A 22935-nucleotide genomic window follows, 5' to 3' on the forward strand; every position below is an offset into this window, starting at 1 on the left:
CAGGCGAGCTGGTGTCACTGTGTGTACCGTGGCAGCGCATTCTGTGCCCGGCATCTTGGTACGGAAAACGCTCCCTCGACCCTCCACCCTCTGGCCAGCCAAGTGCGTGACCCTCTCCGCTGCCCTCTCCGACCCCACCTCACCGTGCTCGGCACTTCTCCCGCCCACAGCACCAGTAAGCCCGCCTGGCCTCGTGTCTCCGCGCTGAACAACCGATGCTTATGATCTGGGACTGTTGTTCTAAAAGGTGTTGGTGCATTGGATGGTTTAGACAGCGTGTGCTTTCCCTTCCCACACTCACGAGATATCTGCAGTGGTCATCAAGCCCTGAAAGAATCCGTGTGTTGGAGGGTTATTCTTCCAAACGCAGCCTGTTGTCTCCTTGGGATTGATTACAGGGGAATGTCAGCTCCTTCAGGAATTTAGAGCGTCAGGACTTGGAGGATAGTTTGGGGCATGGGGAATTTGTCTTCCGGGCTGCTTATCTGCCTTGACTGTGATAGAGGTGCTTGGAAGGAGGTGTGAAGGCGGGGCTGGGCACAGGGCCAGGGACATGGAAGTAGAGCAGACCTAGGGCCCGTGCGCCCCAGCGCTCAGGAGGGCAGCACCAGTAGCTTTCAGAGGAAATTCCATGTCTTGCTTCCAAATGTGAAGCTGCTACATTCATTGCAAAATTGTACATCCGCTCACAACATCGAGCGCTTGAAGCAGTGGTTGGTCATACTGCATTAGACATAGTCTACCTCTTGGGAGGATAAAAGAAAGAAACCTGAAGGCGTCAGAGGAGGCCCTGACCCTAGAATTGTCACAGCTGTGAAATGGGTTTCCAGAAAGCGAGATGAGCTCGTCGGTGTGATAGTTCCAAGCGCGGTTTTCAGATCACGTGTATTCCTCTGTGACTGAAATGGGTGCGTAGGTCCACATTGAACGCGACACCTCCTGTTTGCCGCTGGCTGGCTGATTAGGTCAAGAATTGGCGATCTCTAAAAGTAGTGTTTTGGGGCCAACAGGGAGAGTGGAGGTTAAGGTACTGTATCCTGCATTGCCAACCACATGGTTCTAGTCCTGGACCTGGCAGCTTGAAACTCACTCCAGGTGTGCATATGCATTCCCAAAATCACAAGAGGAGACTGGAGGAGAAGAGATTGCAGTATAGCCATCCCACCTGAGGGGTGATTTCTCACTTTCTCTCTCTCTCTCTCTCTCTCTCTCTGGTGAGCACCCAATCCTGATAACAAAAATTAAATTAAAATAAAATAAAATAAAATAAAATGGTAGTGTTCCTGGGCCCCCAGCCAGCCTTTGGATGGACTGGAGATTTGGGAGATTTGAAGGGTTGGTGGGAGTCATGATCACGTGTTGCTACTCTGCTCTCGAAGAGGGGAAGGAGGGCCTGAGTCCCATAGCCAGGGCTGCCGATTATACCCACAGCAGAGCTCTAGGCTCGAGGGAGAAGCCCCTGTGTGCAGCAGCAGGGACCACGTCTTCCTCGTATACTGTGCGCTCAGTGCTGGACACGTGCTAGATGTGGCCAGTGTTTATTGACCAGAGGCGCGTCATGTGTTTGGACATGGAGTTATTTGTGTGTGTGATTCCCGTGAATAGAGTGACAGACAGTTGTTTGAAGTAAGGTGATTCGTTGTCCTGTATTCCGTGGAAGAGTCCTGGTCTTTACTTACTGAGCTGTTAGACAGACAGCAGAGAGTCATTTTGTACTACTTAGTTACCTGGTTGGGTGCCACTGGGATCTCAATCTTAACTTCAAGACTTAATTTTTGTTTCATTCTTTAAATGCAATCCATGGACACTTTTTTCTTATTTTCTCACTGTCCACATCAACCCAGAAATGACCTTCCCATACTCTTAACTCCTTTTCGTACTTCTCTTGCATCCCAGTTTTCATTTTTAGTTTTTACGCACATGCTGTTAGCTTTTCTAAATGGTAAGCCCCTTGGTAAGAAGATATGCACTTTATTTTTGTACTGAATTGTAAGACAGTCCCTTACAAACAGTTGAGGAGTGCTGATTTTTGACAACATGTACAAATGCAATTCAGTGAAGGAAGGATAGCCTTTCAATGAATAGTGCTGAATAACTGGACATCCACATGTGAAAATTTAAACTTGACCCAAACCTCATACCTTATATAGAAAATAAAGTGACTCACTGACTTAAATGTAAAACATAAAACCATGCAGCATTTGGGGCCAGCGGGTAGCATAGTGGTTACAGCACTAGGCTCCCACATGGCTGACTGCAGTTCGAGTCCCAGATCTGGCAGCTTGAACATCGTACCAGGTGCATGTGTGTGCATGCCCACAATCTTAGGAGGAGAATGGAGGAGAGGGATTGTGGCGTGGTGTGGCCGTCCCCTCTCGGGGGTGGTTTCTTGCTTTCCCTCTCACTGTCTGTCTCTGGTAAACTCATGTGCCTATGGCAAAAACCTTTAAAAAAAAAAAAAAAACTTTTAGGAAAATTTTATAGAGCAAATCATCAGGATCCAGGACTAGACAGAGAGTTCTGAGACTTGATACCAAAAGCACTATTCATTAAAAAAAAACAAATGGATCAGTTGGAACCTCATCAACATGTATAACTTTTTTTTTTACTCTGCAAAAGAGCTTGAAAAAGGGATGAAAAGACACACTATGGACTAGGAGAAAATATTTGAAAACCATACATCAAATGAAGAGCTAAACACCTAGAATATATAAAGAATTCTCAAAACTCAACCACTGAGAAATGAACGATCCAGGACCAGCAGATGGCGTAATGGCTGCGTTGTTGGACTCCCACATAATCCACGCAGTTCAAGTACCTGGATCCTGTGGCTTAAAACTCACACCGGGTCCGTGTGCACGTGTGCCCAAAATCCCGAGAAGAGAATGGAGGAGAAGGGATTGTGATTTGGCTATTGCAGGGGTGATTTTTCGCTTTCTGTCTGTCTCTTTGGTGAGTACACATGCCCTATTGCAAAAATTCTCTCTCAAAGGAAAGAAAAGAAATGAATCATCTTTGAGGCCAGCAGATGGTGTGGTGATTACATCGTTAGATTTCCACATGGCCAACCGCAGTTCGAGTCCCAGACCTGACGGCTTGAAGTTCACACTAGGCACATGTGCCTGTGTGCCCAAGATCCCAGGAGGAAAACGGAAAAGGGATTGTGGCATGGCCATCCCACCTAAGGGGTGATTTCTCACTTTCCCTCTCACTTTCTCTGTGTCTCTCCAGTGAGTGTACATGCCCTAAGGCACCTCCCCCCAAAGAAAAAGAAAAAGAAATGAATAATCCTAGTAGAAAGTGGGTGAAGGATAAGAATAGACTTCACTGAAGAGGAAGATAAGCACATGGAAAATGTTCAGCACCGTTCACCATTAAGGAAATGCAAAATAAAACCTCGATGGGATTTGTTGCATACCTATCAGAACAGCCAAAATAATACAAAGAAAAAAACAGTGACAGGATCAGACACTGGTGAGGATGCAGAAAAGCCAAACCCCTCACACATTGCTCTGGGGAATGTGACATGTTACAGCCACTCTGGAAAAGTTTTGATGTTTTCTTTTTATAAAATCAAGCATGCAACTACCATAAGACCCCAAAATTTCGTTCTTGGGCTTTCTTCCCAGAGAAACGAAAATTTATGTTCACACGGAAACCTCTGTATGAATGCAGCCCTTTACTTGTAATAAGCAAGAGCTGGAGTTGGCCCAGATGCCCTTCCCTGGCTGAGTGCTTAGACAAGCTGTGCTACATGCACACCATGGAATACTGTTCAGCAGAAAAAAATTATGTTAAGCAGGTAAAAGGAGGAGACTGTTGATACATACAACAGCAGGGAATTATGCTGAATGCAAAAAGCCAGTCCCCAAAGGTCTATGTGATTTCATTATGTAACCTCCTCAAAATGATCAATTACAGACATAAAGAACAGATAGTGGTTGCCAGGAGCCAAGGATGGAAAGAGGGGCAGTCGTGTCTTCAAAGATCAACAGGAGGGCCCCGTGTGATGGGAATGCCTGTACCTTCACGTAGCAATGGCAGTACGTGTAGCGTTGCCATTGTGGATGGAGGACTGAGTACAGGGCGCACAGGGTCACTGCGTTGTTTCCGACAGTTGCATGTGAATCTCAACTGTCCAAATATAATGGTCAATTTATAGAACAGTGAGAGCTCTGGGACGGCAGGTGGCATGGTGGTTAAGGCGCTGGGACTCTCACGTGCCGACCGCGGGTGAGTCCTGGACCTGGGGGCTTGGAAGTCACAGCAGGTGTGTATGTGTCCGTGCCCAAAATTCCAAGAGGAGAGTGGAGGAGGAGGGATTGTGGTATGGCCATTCCCCCGGGGGGGGGGGGGATTTCTCACTTCCCTTCTGTCTCTCTCTGGCAACTGCATGCGCTCTATGGCAAAACACCCCCTCCCTGCCCCCACCCACCCTCAGGGAAAAAAAAGGAAAAGAAAAATAATAAGAGCTTGGTGAGTATCTGTGAGTCAAATATATGAGTGAGTAAATAAAGAACACTCAAATGTGTGCATCCCTCAACATGCATGACTGTAGCTTTCTGTTGAGTTGCCTCTTCAGAACTTGCTAACAGGAGTAATATTTTTAAATAGATAGATCATCTCTGGTTCTTTTTAAATAAATGTTGTTGAGGACATCGTCTGTATGACAGTTTAGGCTTTTGTCTGGTTTTGCCTTTTATTGGAAGCCATGTCAGGTCAGTATTTGGAAAGAGATGGGATATGAACGTAAATAATTCAGAGTCACTCTCCTGTTTGGTTTTCTACCAAGAGATGATAGCGCTTCGGCACACACACCAGGGCACTGGGACGAATGGACTATTCAGTCATTATCTGAGCACCAGACTTATGCTTTGAACCTGCCGGGGTTACAGAGTTTGTGGCCAGCGCCATTTCCCACCTTCGCCCAGCAGAAACCACACAAAGGGGTGTGGCCAGCTGGCAGAGGCAGGCGTGACGGCAGGTGAGAGGTCACCAGAGCGGCCGCCTGAGAGCGTGTATTTCTTCCTCATGGAACCGAGCTAAGATCTTTGATCCTGTGTCATTTCAATGGAGCCTCACTAAAATTAACTTGAAATTTTGAAGTCTCAATAGTGTTTGTGTGTGTGTGTGCGTGTGTGTAAAAAACTAAGTCTCTGCTTCCACTCATTCTGTAGGATTTAGAGAGAATAACTGGGTGTGACCAGTGTTGTTCTTTCAGCTTCTTTAAACAGTCACCTGAGACCAGTCTTAGAAATAGTATGATTCAGGGAACCAGCAGTTAGCGTAATGGCTATGTCACTGGACTCCCACGTAGTCGACCGCTGTTCGCGTCCCGGGCCCGGTGGCTTAAAACTCACGCCGGGCGCGTGTGCGTGCGTGCCCAAGATCCCAAGAGGAGAATGGAGGAGAAGGGATTGTGGTGTGGCCATCCCCCCTGGGGGTGATTTCTCGCTTTCTGTCTCTATGTCTCTCTTTCTCTCTCTGTCTGGTGAGCGCACGCGCCCTATAGCAAAAACCTCTCAAAAAAAAAAAAAAAGAAAAAAGAAAAAAAAGAAATAGTGTGATCCGCACTGGAGTTGAGGTTACGGAAATAAAAATGATGTCACGTTTAGTGGGCCTGAAGGAGCGCAGAATTAGGAAATGCATGACCTGATCCCGAGCCACCTCCCCTTCCTCTCATCCCCTCAAACCCACGTCTCACCCTTCTTTCTGTTATCTTCCAAGAGACCCCTTGCCTTGTGAAAGTAGTCATAGGTTTAATCATTCATTCAGCTGCCTTTTGCTGGCATTTCCTTCTGTGCCCCAGAGCCGCGTGGATTACAAGGTTCCAGTAGGCCCTCCAGTGTCTCAGGTGGAATCCCGCTAGTTTGCTGCACAGCTGATGGGAATTCCACCTTTTAATGGTATGAGCGTTCAGCTTTCTTTGCTAAATAGAAACCACATTCCCAGGGAGCCTGCAGTGTTTAGAAGATGAAGGCTGATGGAGGTGGAGGGTTTTGATGCATCCCTGCCTCCTCTCCCCTGCCTCCTCTCCCCTGCCTGTTCTGTCCACAGCCTGGTCGTTCAACAGGTGCGTGTGGCTCTTCCTTGTCTGCTGCTGGCACCTAGGGTAGAGCTGAAGACACTGCCACTGCGCATGACCTCAGACACCATCATCTGCCTTTGTTTTAAGGGGAGGGACCGTGCTGCGGAAGATGAGAATCGGAGTAGGGAGAGCTCACGCGACTTCCCAGACAGAACACTGGGAGTGAGAGCCGACCTGGGCCTGAGCTTGAAGTGTCCTCTCCAAAGAGCCCCTTCTTCTCCAGGCCTGTTTCCTCGTCTGCACAGCGAGGGGACCAGGCCAAATGGTCTCTGCCTTCTAAATGATCTGGAAGGCTGCAGGACGGAGATGGCGTGGACAGTCACCAGCTCCGACTGCCCAGGCTGAGTCTGCTCCGTACCACCCTCAGGGGTACTCGGTTTTGCTCTCGACTGAGACGGGGCAGCTCCGAGGACAAGGTAGATGCTGTGAAGCCTCCATCTTCAGTTGTGTCCTCCTCGTAGGGGTGACCATCAAAGATGGAGTGGCACATGCTCCCACGTCCACCGTGGCCAACCCCAGCTGCCTTTGTGCCTTCCTCCCTGCTCTTGGCCTGAAGAGAGAACTCCCAGAATCAAGGCACTAACCTCCAGCCAGACTGAAGCAAGTGGGAATGCCACCAAACTCCAGAGCCTGTCCCTGTTATGGGGACAGGGTTACCACTTGGCTGGTTTGAAGCAGAATGTCCCTCCGGCACACCAGAGTGACCCAGCAGGTCGGTCTCAATACCGACTGCAGCTCGTGCGGGGATCCGTCAGAACCATCCACGGCGGGCACCTGAGGTGACAGCCTTCGGGCTCCGGCACTCTAGCTGTGTTGCTGTCAGCATTTTATTTTTAAGTTCATTTCTTCCAAGAATGAGAGACAGAGAACTCACACCACCCCCAGCAGTCTTAGCACCACAGCCTCCAGCCCCAGCCTCAGCAGCCCTGGATCATGGGCATACGTGTGCCGCGTACTCAGGGATCTGGACACGAACCTGGGACCTTCCCATATAGGATTGCCTTTCAATAGTGGTGTATTTTTCCACTGCCCCTCGTGTCAGCATTTAATTGTATCCCAAGCCTAAGTGAAGCTTCTTGGGCTTCTGCAAAGCACCCTTTGACTACCAGTGTAGTAAAAGCACGTGCCGAAAATGAAGCCAGGCAGCCGGGCCATTCCACTTCATCTCAGGAAATTCCACATTTAAAAGGTGAGCTTTGTTCCCAGAGAGCCAGGAGGGAATCCTTTGGCTGCTTCTCTGCAGAAACCTGCTCCGGCCTGGAAACCAGCCAGCTGCCCCTTTCCCATCTGGGCAGCATGCGGCTCCGACTGGGGCCGGAAGAGAAAGTGAGGATTCAGAGGTGTTTGCCTGTGAGTTCCTTGCGACTCTGCCTGGCCTGGCCTGGCCTGACCTGGCCTGGCCGTGACCACAGCTCCAGCTGGTTTGTAGAGTTCTGTCCCACATTGATGGTGAGGGGCTGTCCAAGCTCAGGCACGTGTGCAAGGAGAGAGACGAAGCCATCGCCCAGCTTGGACTCACGTTTCCCCACTTCCCTCCCCCTGTTGGTCCATCTCTTGGCTCCTGATCCGTGAGACCTCTCTCACCTGGTAGTGATACCCCCGGGCCGTGTGCCCTTGGTGTGCGGTCACTGAAGCAGCCACTCTGCAGAGGGCTTTTCCCCCAGTGCTGACCAGGATTTCCTCATCGTCCATCCCAGATGGGCACCACCTGTTGTCCCACCTGCCCCTCCTCCTCCGAGCCCGTTTCCTGACTCTGACCGTGCTTAGCACACACCCAGTTAAAACGCGCTCTCCAGGCTGGCTTCGAATGCAGCCATTAGCCTCTCTTCGGGAACGTTTATTGGCTACCCATATGTGTACGGCATTTTAAAGTTAAATGATGCAGGCCATGCCGTTTAGAAACTTCCAGCTTGAAGCAGATTGCAGCTGACGCAGCAGGTTATCGAGGAGGAGGATAGAAAGTTTAGCCCTGCAGATACCCTCCAGGTCATGTAATCCAACCCCTCCTTTTGCAGATAGCAGAAGGGAAGCAGGACACCTTGGCTAGGTCATTTGCACCTGTCAGTGGCAGAGTTAGTCCTAGCACTGCTTTAACCATGCCCTCCAGCACACTCTGTGGGGTAGTTGCCTCCCTCAGGCTTTGAGACAAAGGTAGAAGATCCTAGCTCGAATCTGTAGTAATGGGAAGCCATGAAAGACCTCAGGAAGTTGTTTTTGTTTTGAGAGATTTTTTTGCTATAAGGTACATGCACTTGACAGAGAGACACAGAGAGAGAGAGAGACGAAAAGCAAGAAATCGTCTCTCAGAGGGATTGGCCATGCCTCAATTCCTTCTCCTCCATTCTCTGTCAGGATTTTAGGCACGCACATACACGTGCCTGGTGTGAGTTTTAAGCCACCGGGTCTGGGAGTTGAACCACGGTCAATCAGGTAGGAGTCCTGTGATGTAACCTTGACGCCATCTAGCCAAGTGGATCTGCTGGGGATCTAGAGAAGAAAACATCCGTAGTTAGGGAAGAGATGTTTAGGACCAGCATTATAAAACGAGCATGGAGGCCAGTCTCAGTAGTGCACAGGCAGCACCGCTGCTTGGGAGGCTGGAGTTCACATGGGAGGCGCGGGCTCGTTTCCTGGGCCAACCTGAGCATGCCAGGCACAGCTGCACCTGGATTTCCTCCTACCTGGTTGGGAAGTGCAGCAGGAGGATTGGGGCATGATGAGACCCTGTCAAAAATGCCTATTCCTGTGGCCAGCAGATGACTCAGAGGTTATATCACCGGACTCCCATGTGGCAGACTGCAGTTCGATTCTCGAACCCGGTGGCTTGAAACTCATGTGCATGCATATGCGTGCATGCCCAAGATCCCAGGAGGAGAAGGGATTGCAGTATGGCCATCTCCACTGGGGAGTGATTTCTCACTTTCTCTCTCACTGCCTCGTCTCTCTCTCCAGTGAGCACACGCACCCTCAGGCAGAAACCTCTTTTTTTAAAAAAAAAGGGGGCGGGAAGAAAAATGTCTACTCCTGTCTCTTTTCCTTTCCCTCTCTTTCTCCTCTCACTCTCTTAATGGGAAAGAAAATATTAAGCATGGTCTTATGTTATTACAGTCTCCATTTGAATTGTGGTGTGGAATAGCCCCAAATGTAGGGATTGTCCAAATCATGCTAAGGCCCCAGCCACGGCAACGCGGGTATTGTAACGAAGATGGGCATCTGTCCTCAAAGATATGCGTAAGTACGGACGAGGACGCTGGACATGAGCACTCCCGTGCACAGACCGGCCGGCGGTAATGGCTCTGTGATGTGAGCAGAATGGCAGAGGTGCTATTGCGAGGGCTGCAGGCATGTCATGTGAAGGCTCACATGCCCACGCCCCCACATAGGAAGGCATCTGGTAATAATGACAGAAAGCGGGCCCCAGAGCATTTCCCCGAGGTAGAAAGGAAAAAGCTAGAGTTGGGGGGTGGGAAGCCGTGGGGGCGGGGTAGAGCTGGCGTTCTTGCTCTTCGGGCTGGGAAAATGCTTTACTATGTACATAATCGACCTCGTGCTACGCTCGGGCTCGATTAGAGAGGGCCCATCCCATTCTGTTTCACTTGGTTTTGATCCTAGAGTCAGCTGCAGAGTTATAGATGAAGTGACAAGGATGGTATCTTGATTGTATCCAGCTGCTGGGAATAAGTCAAGGGCAGAGGGGCCCCTGCGTGAGGAGCGGCGCTCACCGGGGGCTCCGGAGGAGTCTGCAGCTCAGGGCACCCCGCTGCCTTACACAGCAGTGTCGTTGAGCTCCCTGGAGCCAGCATCACAGAGTGGAGGCCTTCTGGAGAGGCGTCTGATAAGCGGCTTTGGCTGACAGTGAGAGGACTGCGATCTTGACAGCACTTGACCCGAGTATTGTTTGGGCTCCACACAAAGACCTAATAAAGAACCCTTGGTGAAGTGACTTGGACCTCTCCTGCATGGAGTTCAGAGCTGGGTGCTCTCCACCGGCCGGGGAGAAAACAGCTTCCATCTCCAGCAGGAGTGCCGAGTGCATGGAAACCCCCCTTCCACACCCCACCCATCGCCCTCCACCTCGCCATCGCTGGTATCTTCTTTCGTGTGCTTGGGGGCATCCAGGGGTCCCTTTCATGCCATCGAGGCGAATCAGTGGTTGTGGCCTTGGTGTGACTTGAAAGGGCAGGTGCTTGGTGTTGGGAAAAGGAAGCTGGCCATGCGTTTCGTGGAGCCTGCCCAGGCCCACAAACCAAACAGAAGTGGCGGCTCACGTACCGTGCTCTGCTCCAGCTCCGCGGCCTGTCGCAGACTCACATTATTTTCATCTGCTGAAACACACAGCCCAGAGCAGCCAGGCAGCCCCGAGCCGCGCACAGCTGAGGAAGTGTCTGACATGGGCTCGTTTGTCTGCAGCTCTTATGACACTGCCTGTGGCCGATTAGCTGTTGGTTACAACATGGTGTTAATGAGGCCAAGGTTGTGGGTTTGAGAGTCCTGTTAGGTACGCTGGTTTCACAGAAAGGAAAGCTCTTTTTATAACCCCAGACCACACCGAGGACTCAGGTTAGACATCCCATAAAAGCATTGAGATGATCACAAGGAGGACTGGGCAAGACAGGGTAATGACTCAGCACATATCCCTCGACCCGCTTCTGGAAAAGCGATTTAAAACATGTGCTTTACTGGTGGGGAGTTACTGCCGTGCTCCTCACACACAGAGGGTGGCACGCCATTGCTGGTGGGAATGTCGATCAGGGCTGCTGCAGGCTTCCTTCCTGAGTTAAGGCGTGGACTAGTTCTTGCTGGGAAGAACAGAGAAGGCTCATTGGTCCCCTCCCTTCACACTCAGCTTTTCACCTGCTGAGATCTGCCCAGTGACATGCTTGACAAGCGTGCATGGAGTGCTGTCCCATGCCAACCACTCTTTGTGCTTGGGATACTACTGCGAACAAGACTGTCTCTGTCCTCTTCAAGTCTGTTTTCCAGGAGGAAAATAGATAACAAGTAAGTAAGCAATAAATAATTGAAATAACTGTAAAAAGCGAAAGCTTGGAGGGACCAGCAGTTAGCGTAATGGCTATGCCGCTGGACTCCCACGTAGTCGACCGCGATTCGAATCCTGGACCCGGTGGCTTAAACTCACGCCGTGTGTGTGTGTGTGCGTGCCCAAGATCCCGAGAGGAGAATGGAGAAGAAGGGATTGTGGCGTGGCCATCCCCCCTGGGGGGTGATTTCTCGCTTTCTGTCTCTCTGTCTCTCTCTGTCTGGCGAGTGCACGTGCCCTATAGCAAAAATAAATAAATAAATAAAAATTCTCAAAAAAAAAAAAGTGAAAGCTTGGTAAAGAAAAGCATAGAGTTAAGAGGCAATGCTGAGTGGCTGGTTGGCGGTGGTGTTTTTCTTAGAGAAGAAGGTCTCAGAAGGTTCTCCACGTGGTAGACATTCAAGCAGAGAGCTTCCTGGTGAGAAGGAGCCAGCCAAGTGTGCACAAGATGTCCTGGAGGAAATCAGAAGCTGTGTCTGGCTTTGAATATTGGCCCATGACTAGCACTTGTTCAACTGAACGACCTCGGAAACCCACCAGAACCTTTTGGTTTGTAAAGACGTGAACACATGGAGTGTGTTGATACCTATTGGGTAACTCAGCCTTGGGCTTGGTTTTGTCTCACCGAGAACTGACTGGTGATGTGCTTCTGTCCTTAGGTCTGGCGGGAGTTTCCTGACCGATTGGTGGGTTACCCGGGCCGCCTGCATCTCTGGGACCATGAGATGAGTAAGTGGAAGTATGAGTCTGAGTGGACCAACGAGGTGTCCATGGTGCTCACAGGGGCAGCTTTTTATCACAAGGTAAGGGGAGCAGTGTGCTTGGGACAGATGGGTCTTGGTTGGCTAAACAGAGTGTGATATACATTTTATTTGGCCTGCTTTAATTATCCATGTCTGCTGCTAGATCTAGGGAAAATGGTCTACCCCGAGGTCCTAGAAAAGCATGTTTTATGATATTCCTGTAAAATAATTTTTTTAGAGAGAGATTTTTGCTATAGGCTGTATGCACTTGCCAAAGAGATGGAAAGTGAGAAATCACCCCCCTGGGGGAATGGCCACCCCACAATCCCTCCTCCTCCGCTCTCCTCTCAGGATTTTGGGCACGCACACACACATACACACGCCTGATGTGAGTTTTAAGCTGCCAGGTCAAGGCCTCGAACCATGGCCAGCCATGTGGGAGTCCAGCAATGTAACCATTATGCTATCTGCTGGTCCCCCAAATAATATTTTTTTTAATTGGCAGAGGGTGCACATGCACTTGCCAGAGAGAGATGGAGAGACAGAAAGAGACAGGGAAGGGGAGAAAGCATCCCCCAACAATGGGGTGTGATCACACTGCAATCCCCCCCGCCTCACCTCTCCATCTTGTCAGGATTCTGAGCACTCAGGCAGATGCACCCAGTGCGTTTTTCAGGCTGCCAGTGCTGAGATTCAGTCAGTCAGTCATGTGGGATCTGGCTCCTTTAACCAGTAGGCTACAAGGCTGGCCTAAAGTTAGTTTTTCTAATTATTGGTGTAATCCATGCTCATACTAGAAAATAGGAAAATTCAGAACAATAAATCGAAGAAGGAACATAACTTGTAATCCTATCACTTAGGGATAGCCATTATTATTATTTGCCTTTTCCAACTTGCATTTTATTATTTGCTTACACGTTACAGACAGTTGCAAGTATTCTTTCTCATTTAGCCTATTTTTTTCATAAGTTATATTGCGAGTACTTTCTCATGTCATTAAAGTTTCTTTACAAACAGCTACTTAGCATAGTTGTTCATAGATCACTGTATTAATGTTCTGTAAGTCATGTATAACTATTTCACTGTCCTTGAAAATTTAGGTTTCTAATTTTGTGCTATTTTAGATAATGCTTAATATCGAATACTTCACGAGTCACCATTTGCATAGCTGTTTGTACTCATGACCATTGATTTAGACTGTTTTCTGTCACTTAATAACAGAATACTATGGACTAGGTAAGTCTTAAAGAATAAAGGTTTATTCAGCTCAGGTTCTGGAGATCCAAGGTCGAGGAACCACATCAGGTGAAGGTCTTCCTGTTGGTAGGGTGTCCCTGCACAGTCCCAAGGTGCTGCAGGGCATCATGTGGCAATAGAGTGAGAGTTTGTGTCCTTGTCTGTGTCGGCTCTAGTCTCTCTTCCTCTCTTATAATCCCACCAGTATGCAATCATGGAGTCCCACCCTGCTGACGTTACCCTAAAGACTTCATTTCTTAATTCCACAATCTAATTAAGTTTCTACTCTCTTACCATCATGAACAAATTTCCTTTTTTCTTTAGATAGTTTTTTTTTTTAGAAACCTTTTCATTTAACTTTATTTATTTACTTATTTTTAATTTGACCAGAGAGGGATAGAGTGAGAGTAAGAATGAGAGTAAAAGAGAGAGAGGAAGCAAGCCATGAGGTCCAGGATTCAAACCACAGTCGACCACTGGGGAGTCCAGCATGATTAACTACCACGCCACCTGCTGGCCCATGTCATCAACAAATTTAAACACATGAATTTTGGGGGTGGACACACTAAATCATAGCTTCCTACCGCAACCCCCAAATTCATATCCTTCTTGCATACAGAATATATCTATTTCACCATGGTGCTTCCACAGTCTTAACTTATTCCAAAACCAACTCAGAAGTCCAAAGTCCAGCTGTAAGCATGTGAATCAAAACAAATTACATGCTTCCAAAATACAGTGGCAGGATAGTCATAGGGTAGACATTCTCATTTCACAAGAAGAAAGATATTGCAGACCGCAATAAAGTCTACCTCAAGAGGACAGATATTAAATCTTAAAGCTCAAGGATAATCTTCTACTCCATGTGCTACCTCCTGGACACATGCTAAGGTTTGAGCCCTCAAAGCATGAGACAGTCCTGCCCCTTAGGCTTTGCGGAACTCAATCCACAGTTTAGCTCTCCTAGCTCGCAGTCTTGTGCTTGCAGCTCTCTGAGGCTGGCATTGCAAGGTGGTAACTCTGCTATTCCACGGTCTTAAGGGTTCTTGCACCTGGGGCTTTGCTAGTTATTGTCTTGTTGGGGACAGTCTATGGCAGCTTTAGCCCTACATTTTTGGGTGGTATTGCCCTAGTTGGGGTTCCTTGCAGTGACACCAGGCCTGAGACAAGTCAATGTATTCTTTGAAATCTTGGTGGAAAACTCTGTGCCTTCATAGCTATGGCATTCTGTGCACTGCAGAATAACCTCCACATGTATGTCACTAAGTACTGACATTTGCATATTTTAGAGCAGTGGCTGGAACAGTAGCCTTAACATTGGGTTGAGACACACCTACGGTCACTTGAGTCACAGCAGGGGCCAAAGAGTACTGCGTAGGGAAATGGGGGATGCAGAGTTTTAGTCTTGAGACAGTACAGGGCAGCAAGCCCACCCTGGGCCATCCCCTGAAACTATTCTGCTCTCCTACACCTCTAGGCCTGTGATAGGAGGGCTAGTCCTAAAGATTTCTGAGATGCCCTCAGGGCCTTTCTGCATTGTTTCAATAATTAGTAACTTGCTGTCATTAATTCTTGCTAATCTTTTTCAGTAACTGGTCTCTGGGCTACATCTTCGTTTTTCTGTCCTGAAAATACTCTTTCATCCTCTGTCACATGGCCAAGGCTGCAAATTTTCCAAATCTTTCATCTCTGCTTCCCTTTCTATTAAAAATTCTATCTTGAAGTCATCTCTTCACTCTCTCATTTCACTCTATGCTGTTAAAAGTAACCATACAGCTATTATATTTTGCTTAGAACTTAATTTTGCCTGATATTTATAACTTTTAAATCTAGCCTTCTAAGTTGGTCCCTTGGCCTACTTGTTAAGGGAACTGGATCCCACATGGCTAATTGCAGTATGAGAAACATGTCTTTCTGTGTGTCTCTGGTAAACACGCACTTGCTCTGGACATTTAATTAATTTGCATTCCACAAAGGTTTAGGATATGAACACAGTGCAGCCAATTTTTTCAATCAGTGTAGCAAGGATGACCTTTCTCCAGTGTTCAATAAGTTAAGACCTCTTCAGAATAACCCTTACTATCCTTTTTTCTTTTTTTTACTTTTTTAAAGGTGTTTTGTTTTTAGTTTTAGTTTGTTTTTTATTTGTTTTTTTTTTTGTTTTTGTTTTTGTTTTGTTTTGTCATAGGACATAGGACACCTGTGCTCAGTGGAGAAGAGAGACAGACAGAAAGAGGGAAAGTGAAAAATCACTCCCCAGAGGGATGGCCATACTGCAATCCCTTCTTCTCCATTCTCTTCTTGAGATTCTGGGCATGCACGCACACACACCCAGCATGATTTTCAAGCTGCTGGGTCTAGGACTCAAATCACGGTCAGCCATGTGGGAGTGTAGAGCCTTAACTACCATACCAAATGCTGGATCCACTGTTCATGTTTCTACAGCATTTAGATCATGATAATTTAACCAATCCCTAAGAAGTTCAAATTTTCTCTAGTCTTATCTTCTGAGCCCTCGCCAGAATCTAGATTTTTCCTACCCTGCTTCTTCAAACTCCTCCAGTTCCAGAGCCACCTCTACATTTTCTGGTGTTCATTCTGAACAACAGCCCCACTTCAAAGTACTAATTTTTCTGCTTCCATCCACTTTCTGTTGCTTACTAACTAAATACCCAGACTGTGTCATTTATCTTTATAAATCTGAAGTAAGGGTGTATTCAGCTCATGGTTTTGGAGGTCCGAGGTCAAGGAGTTGCATCTAGGAAGTGTCTTTTGTCGGTGGGGACCCCTTCCAGATTCTCAAGATGGCACAGGACATCACATGGTGAAAGAGTAAGAGTTTGTGCCTCTCTACTCTGTCTCTCTACTCTGGTTTTGCTTCCTCTCCTTATAAACCCATAGTTTTCAATCATGGGAGCCCTACCCCAAGGGCTTTATCTAATCCTAATGACCTCTGAAAGACTCCACTTCTTAATCCCACAGTCAGATTAGGTTTCCACCCTCTCAATACTGTCACAACCAAATTTCAACACACAGGGCCAACACAATAGCCTAGTGCTTAATGGAAGTCTGATAGCACATGGCCAACTCAGTTCAAATCCCATCTCCTTTGCCTTAAAAAACATTCCAGGCACAAGTGTGTGTGTGCCCCAAATCCCAACAGGATGGAGAGATGAAGGAGAAGGGATTGCAGCATGACCATGCCCCCTTGGGAGGTGCTTTCTCCCTCTCTCTCTCTCTCTCTCTCTACCTCTATCTCTCTATCTCTCTCTGGGGCCAGTACACACCATCTAGCAATTGGAGAAAGAAATAGCAAATTTCAATATATGCATTTGGGGATCACATTCAAACCATAGCAACTATTATGATAGATTCCTACACAATGAATTATTACCTTGAAGCCCAAAATGGTCTTTCCCATTTATTTAATAGTCTATTTCTAGAAATCTATTATTATACACATATATATGTATATGCATGTAAGTATTTGTCTATTAGTTTCATTATCGTTTGGGACAATTTATACTCTTACAAGCAAAATACAAAACTGTCTTAGCATACTCTGTCTTGGCATAAAATATGTTAAAAAAATAAACTTAGGTTTTTGTTATTGTTGTTTTAATTGTGCTAATGAGAGAGAGAGAGAGAGAGAGAGAGAGAGAGAGGCAGAAAGGAACTCCCATTGGGGTGTGGTCATCACACTACGATAATTTCTTCTTCATTTTTTCATCCTGTTGAGATTCAGGGCACACACACATGCACCTGGTCTGTTTTTCAAGCTGCCTAGGCAGGAACTCAAACCATGTGGTCAGCCATGTGGGATCCAGCTCCTTTAACCAGTAGGTCACAGGTCCAACCCAAAATTAGTTATTTTGATTAGTAAAATGGAATCTTACTGTTTTAACTTTGATTTGATTACTAACGAGGTTGGAATTCCTTTTGTATATGTGTGAGTCTTTTTGTACTTCCTTCCATCTTCTGAGAACCATTATTTCATGTTTTTGACTTTTTTTTTAGGGAAATATTGGAGAAAATACATTTGACTTCAGAATATTCAGTCTGGTGATCGAGTACTCCCTGGGAGGATACAGTTCAGTTTAGCAGTAGTCACTTGTCTGTTTTCAGCATTAGTGTAAGGAACTGGCAGGAGAAAGATCTGTTCAACTCAGCACAGCTCATGGAAACCAGCATATATATTTACCTCAGTTGCTCGTGGCCACCTCAGCGTTGTTAGCTTCATGTGTTTCAGTGCCTTAGAGCCAAAATAGTCTTTGTTCTTAGAAAAACCAAAACAAAAACCAAGGTGTATATTGGGTCGTCGGGAAAAGTCATGACACATTTTTGTAGAGGAAAACATAGAAAAAATACATCATGACTTTTCCGATGACCCCGTAGTTCTTGGGACTTCTGGTAGGCTGTTTACATTTTTTGTTGTTGTTCTTTGACCCATTAATTTCTACACTATTTCATGCATGTAGGTTATGGTAGTTTCAGAGCCACCTCATTTTTGTTCCAGTTTAAAAAGAACAAAGAACCCACCTTCACAAAAGAATGACCACATTAAGGGTGCTTGGTCAGCTGGCCAAAAGCACCCCACTCCTTCCAAAAGGAGCAAAAGCTCTTTCTCTGAGTGCAGCCTCGTGACCAATCTCCCGAGAGAAAACCGGTCCTCGTGCCGTGACTGAGTTGCTCCCTGGTATCCGCTAAAGGGAACCGCTACTTGAATAATGCTCCTTTTCATCTCGTCAACAGTATTTTAATTACCTGTATACCTACAAGATGCCTGGGGACATCAAGAACTGGGTGGACGCTCACATGAACTGTGAGGACATCGCCATGAATTTCCTGGTGGCTAATGTCACCGGGAAGGCCGTCATCAAGGTAGGAGGCCCTGCCGCTCTGGCTTCGTGTCCTTGGGCAAGGCTGTGTTTTAGAGCCCGAGGAGTCCTTGCAGCTGTTAATGATGTGTTGGACCTGGTGACCTTCAAGCTCTCTTTTAGCTTAAGGTCCTGGACTTGCCACTGTCACCTTGGGAAACTGAAGCTCGATTTTGATGATTTAAACCTGTTCTCTTTTTCGTATAACTTTATTAGTCACAGTTTTTAACCTTTAATGTCAGAGTTAAAGGCAATAATGGTTAATCTATAAATCATATCTTACGATGAAAATTTCATTTCGTTTTCAGCACTGATGTGGAATCTAGTTCTGCTAGCTAAAAAATGCAGTTAAAATTTTCCCTGAAAGTAGTTTTTAAGTAGATGTTGAGAAGACAGTGTACTTTGTACAAGTATGTAACTGTAGTTGTCCTGAACGTTGTTTTCTAATATTGATTACCAAGTTATCAGATTGCCAGAGGGTGTGTGCACTCACCAGAGAGAGAGAGAGAGAGGGAGAGAGAGAGCAAGCACCCCCCCCCCACAGGGCGTGGTTACACCACAGTGTCCCCTTCTCCATCCCATCAGGATTCCAGGCATGCACACACATGTGCTCAGCATGTCCCTCAAGACATGGGCCAGGACTTGAACTATAGTTGGCCCTGCCGGATGCAGCGTTCCATGCACAGCACTTAACTGCTGTGCCCAGGGCTGCCGCAGGATCACGTTTTCAGAAGTACTTTTCCCGTATCACTAAAAGCTGAGCGTGCATGAAGGTCCTATAGGAGGTTTTTGCATTCTGAGATATGCTTGCTGTTTAGACTGTGGTCAAATCAGATCCCTAGACGCATAGAGGATGTGCCCTTTTTTTCTTTTATCTGAATAGAATCATCTTAGCCTTTTTTCCTTTTAATTAGAGTCTCATGTGTGTAAAAGAGCAATACCAGATTCTCCCAGGACTCTGCCTAGAAAGACCAGATTCCTAGGGCAGCCTGTGCTAGAAGCAGGTCACCACTGGTTCTTCGTGCTATTAACTGAGAGAAGCCAGATTAGACCAGAGTGACTAGGAAAGAGGAAAAGCTTCACTCTTTGTACAAACCAAACCCAGCCTTATCCCCAGCTATCTAAGTAACTCAATGAACAGCTGACTGTGAGGACAATCAAAGAATGGTGAGAGCTGTTTCCAGGACCCCCAGTCCACCCACCCAGCCCCATTCCCGAATGAGCTTTCCATCGTGCTTCAGCATGTTCTGCACTGTGGCTGCTCCCCCCGGACAGTAACCGCCAGCGTCTCGGTGCCCCTTCGCCGTGCCTTAGTTCTCGAGCTTTCTCTCCCTCCCATCCCACTTTTCATCTGCACCAGGCTAGGACAACCACCTCCTGAGCTTGGCAAAAAGGTCCCTAGAAGCTTAAAGCTTGGGAGAGTAGAAGAAAGTCAAAGAAAAGATTCAGAGGTGAGAAACCATTGGCTTTTTTTTTTTTTTTTTTTTTTTCCTGATTCAAGGGAATTGCAAAATACCCTGGTGTCTTCAGGAGCATGGGCTCGCTCCTTGCATTTGCCATTAGCTGGAGGAGGAGAAGGAATGCCTGTTGGAACTAAGGTTACGGTGAAAGTTATGGGAAGCTGTATTTCATCGCCCTTATGGCTGCAAGAACAAATGGTGTTTATACAAGGACCTTGGCAGTGAGAAAACAGTCATTAAACAGGAATTAAGGAGCTTGTCATCACCACTTCTTTCCAGTTACAGAAGGCAAAAGCCCTCCAAGCCTTTTTTATTGGGCCCTTGTGAGTTCTGCTGTTGGCTGAGCCAGACAGAATCAAATGGAGGAATAGCGAGAGGTGTGCGTGTGTGTGTGTACGTGTGTGTGCACACATGCATCTGTGCATGCACATGTGTGTGTGTGGAGAGAGCAAGCATCTCAGCTTACCACACCGAAGCATGCGGAGTGGTGTCACCAGCATGGCTTTGCTGTCCTCGGCATGGACAGCCAGGTCTGTTTCTGTGCTTCCCTGGCAGGTAACCCCGCGGAAGAAGTTCAAGTGTCCCGAGTGCACAGCCATCGATGGGCTCTCGCTGGACCAGACACACATGGTGGAGAGGTGAGCGAGCCTCCGTCCAAGTCCGCCCCAGCCTCTGACCCCATTTCCTGCCTGGGGCCTGTTTATGGGACTTTGCTGGAGATATAAGGACAGCAGCTGGTAGCCATAGTCACCTCCTTTTGCACTGTGGGAATTGGGTTAGTTCAAGCCCAGGTCACCCAAAGAATTAATTTGGAATGCTACTCACTCAATTCGTAATGGCTGGAACGGTCTTAAAAATATAGCTGGCCTTAAGCTCCAGAAGCCGGATTCTCCATGTGGACTAAGCAGTTAACCATCTATAGTCATCTGAGTGGAAACTAGTTAGTTCCATGGCAATACTGGATTGTTTTCCAGGGCAATATCTTCATGTTATAGTGAAAGTTTAATTAGAAAGAATTAAACCTAACCCACCAGAGACAAGTAACCTCTGCTGACATTTCTAAAACATCTGCCAAGAACCAAATCGAAAGCAAAGAAGGAGACAGGCAGGGCAGCTCTGAAATGTTCTCTTTATTTCAATTCGACAAGCACACTTCTGCCTGGAATAGAATCCCAGGCCTTGTAGGTGAGGATGGAAGGAGAGAGGCGTGTATCTTCCCTTCAGACCATTACAGTCTTGGACTAGACCTCATAGTTCTCACTGATACCCCAAGTCCCGGATCTTGGAAAGGACTGAAACCTATTTCTCCGAAGGGCAGCTCCTTCCAGGAGACGGTAAACTCTGACATCCCGGCAGCAGTATTGTCAAGGGAGCAGAATGCACGCCGAGAATGTTACCGTAGCCTTTTAGAATGAGATTCGGAGTTCAGGTTTCCACAGGTCTCAATGCATCTGCTCACAGAATTCATTCCTGAAATCTAGCACCCGTATTAAAACCCTTCAAGTCTAGAGGATGATTTAGAAGGTTTTTTTCACTTGGCCTGAATGTTTCTATAACGCTTTGCTCCTTCCCCTTCTCTACATAATCGCTTTATCTCTTTTATGTATAAATGTCTTACTCAAACGACACGACTTTTCCCAACTGTTGGTGTACAATGATATATTGAGTTTGGGAATTAGCTATCAGTGGTAATCGTAAGTACTGGTCAAGGGCAGTAACATTAACTGTCGTAGTTCGTTCAGAAAAGACCCTAAGTTTAGTTCAGTTGGACTCTATGAAATTGCTATTTAAAGCTTCTCCATCCTCTGCTTTTAGGGAGGGAGAATATATAGCACCGTATAGCTGAGTGGTTACTGACTGGACTGGGGTTAAGTGCCAGGGATATGGGGTCTAAAGAAGAAAACGTAGGGAGAGTAGCCAACCCGATAACGGCCTTGAAGTCCCTGCACCTAAACTGGCTCTTCTCAAGACCCACCGAGATCATGATCAATGAAGAGGCCTGAGATGCAGAAGAGATTTACGTTAGCTAGAACTCTTATTAAACGCCGAGCAGAGTAACTAATGGCAACAGGGAGGCTTTCTCTTTGGAAGAGACTTTTGGAAATCAAATAGGCAACTGCTGCATGTTGTTAGGCTTGACTCTGATTACATCAGAGTTTGTGATTATCCAGAACAACACAGGCACACAGACTCACGTTTCCACCCTACACACATATGAAATTGTAATATTTTGATAGCTCTATCTATATCCAAAACTACCTAAATGACTGCCCTGAGGGAGGCTCGGAGTGTTATTGACCAGAGGACATAAACTTTTTGCTAGGTTAATTATTAAGAATACTCCTATAAGGCCAGCAGGTGGCATAGTAATTAAGACATGGTGGACCACAGTTTGAGTCTCAGACCTGGCTGCTTACAACTCATGCTGGGTACAGATGTGTATGTGCCCAAAATTCTGAGGAGAAGGGATTGCTGCATGTTTATTTTTCCTGGGGGCGATTTCTCGCTTTCCCTCTCATTGTCTCTCTGGTGAGCACACATACCCTATAGCAAAAACCTTAAAAGACAACAGAAAAAGTGTTGACCCTTGAAGGGAGCCTTCAGGGATCACAAGGACCCCAACCAGTGAAACTGAGCAGGAAGGGGAGACCTTAGGCAGGGGACCTGGGTGGCCACAGGTGCCTGGTCAGCAAGTCCAAGGTTTGTGTGGCAGGCAGGGAGAGGTCCACTTTGGCCAGAGCATCGAACCCTGGCCTGTGGGTACAGACTGTGGTGGGCCCTGGATCCCCAGCTAAGGGGCTTAGAATGTGTCCTTCAGGCTCTGGTGAGTCGTGGAGCGTTTCTGAGCAGGGGACTAACTTGATCAAAGTGTTGCTTTGAGATTAATTCAGAAGTACATAAAATGAGATGAAGGCTGCAGAGACTGGACAAAGAAGACCGTCAGAAACACAGAACCAACCTGGATGTGAGAGGATGGAACAAATTGAATTGCAAGAGATCGTTGCCCAAGGGAAGATGTACCAGAACTTGGTGTCTACATGGAGGGACATGGGGAGGTCCCGGGGGAGTCTTTGAGAGATTACTGGGGTTCTGAGCCCCAGAGAGGGTGGTTCCATTAACACTGGGCATAATCTAGTTAAGAGGAGACACCGACCGGGGCGGGGGCTGGGGCGAATAGTTGTGCCGTTGACAGGAGGAGGTTGGAGAATGGTGAGCAGGTGATCGGGGGTCTTGCCCTCTATGTGCAGAGGTAGATAAGCAGGCAGTTGGGAATACAGACCTGGAACTTCAGAAAGAGGCTGAAAACCAAGATAGGTACTTGGGCGTAAACGGCCCAGAGAACACAGCAGACTGAAAAGAAGCCAAACTCAGACCTTTAGGAGACAGGGTAACTAGAAACAGAGAAGCAGTTGGGGAGCACCAGGAGGAAGTCAGGACTCACCATGCCCCGGAGCTGGGGAGGAGCAAAGGACGTGCAGGCCAGGAATGC

At 47.2% G+C, this 22935-nt stretch overlaps 1 protein-coding gene across 1 annotated transcript in view; it reads left to right on the plus strand.

The window, feature by feature from the left end:
- EXT2 (exostosin glycosyltransferase 2) overlaps window positions 1-22935 on the plus strand; it is a 163659-nt gene that overhangs the window by 135821 nt on the left and 4903 nt on the right. Inside the window, exons 10-12 of the mRNA XM_006157755.2 lie at window positions 11789-11932; window positions 17861-17989; window positions 20001-20083. Coding sequence (XP_006157817.1) covers window positions 11789-11932; window positions 17861-17989; window positions 20001-20083 — 356 coding nt within the window. The remainder of the gene's footprint in view (window positions 1-11788; window positions 11933-17860; window positions 17990-20000; window positions 20084-22935) is intronic.

The sequence above is a fragment of the Tupaia chinensis genome, unplaced genomic scaffold (genome assembly GCF_000334495.1).
Source record: "Tupaia chinensis unplaced genomic scaffold, TupChi_1.0 Scaffold000561_1, whole genome shotgun sequence".
NCBI classification, from domain to species: domain Eukaryota; kingdom Metazoa; phylum Chordata; class Mammalia; order Scandentia; family Tupaiidae; genus Tupaia; species Tupaia belangeri.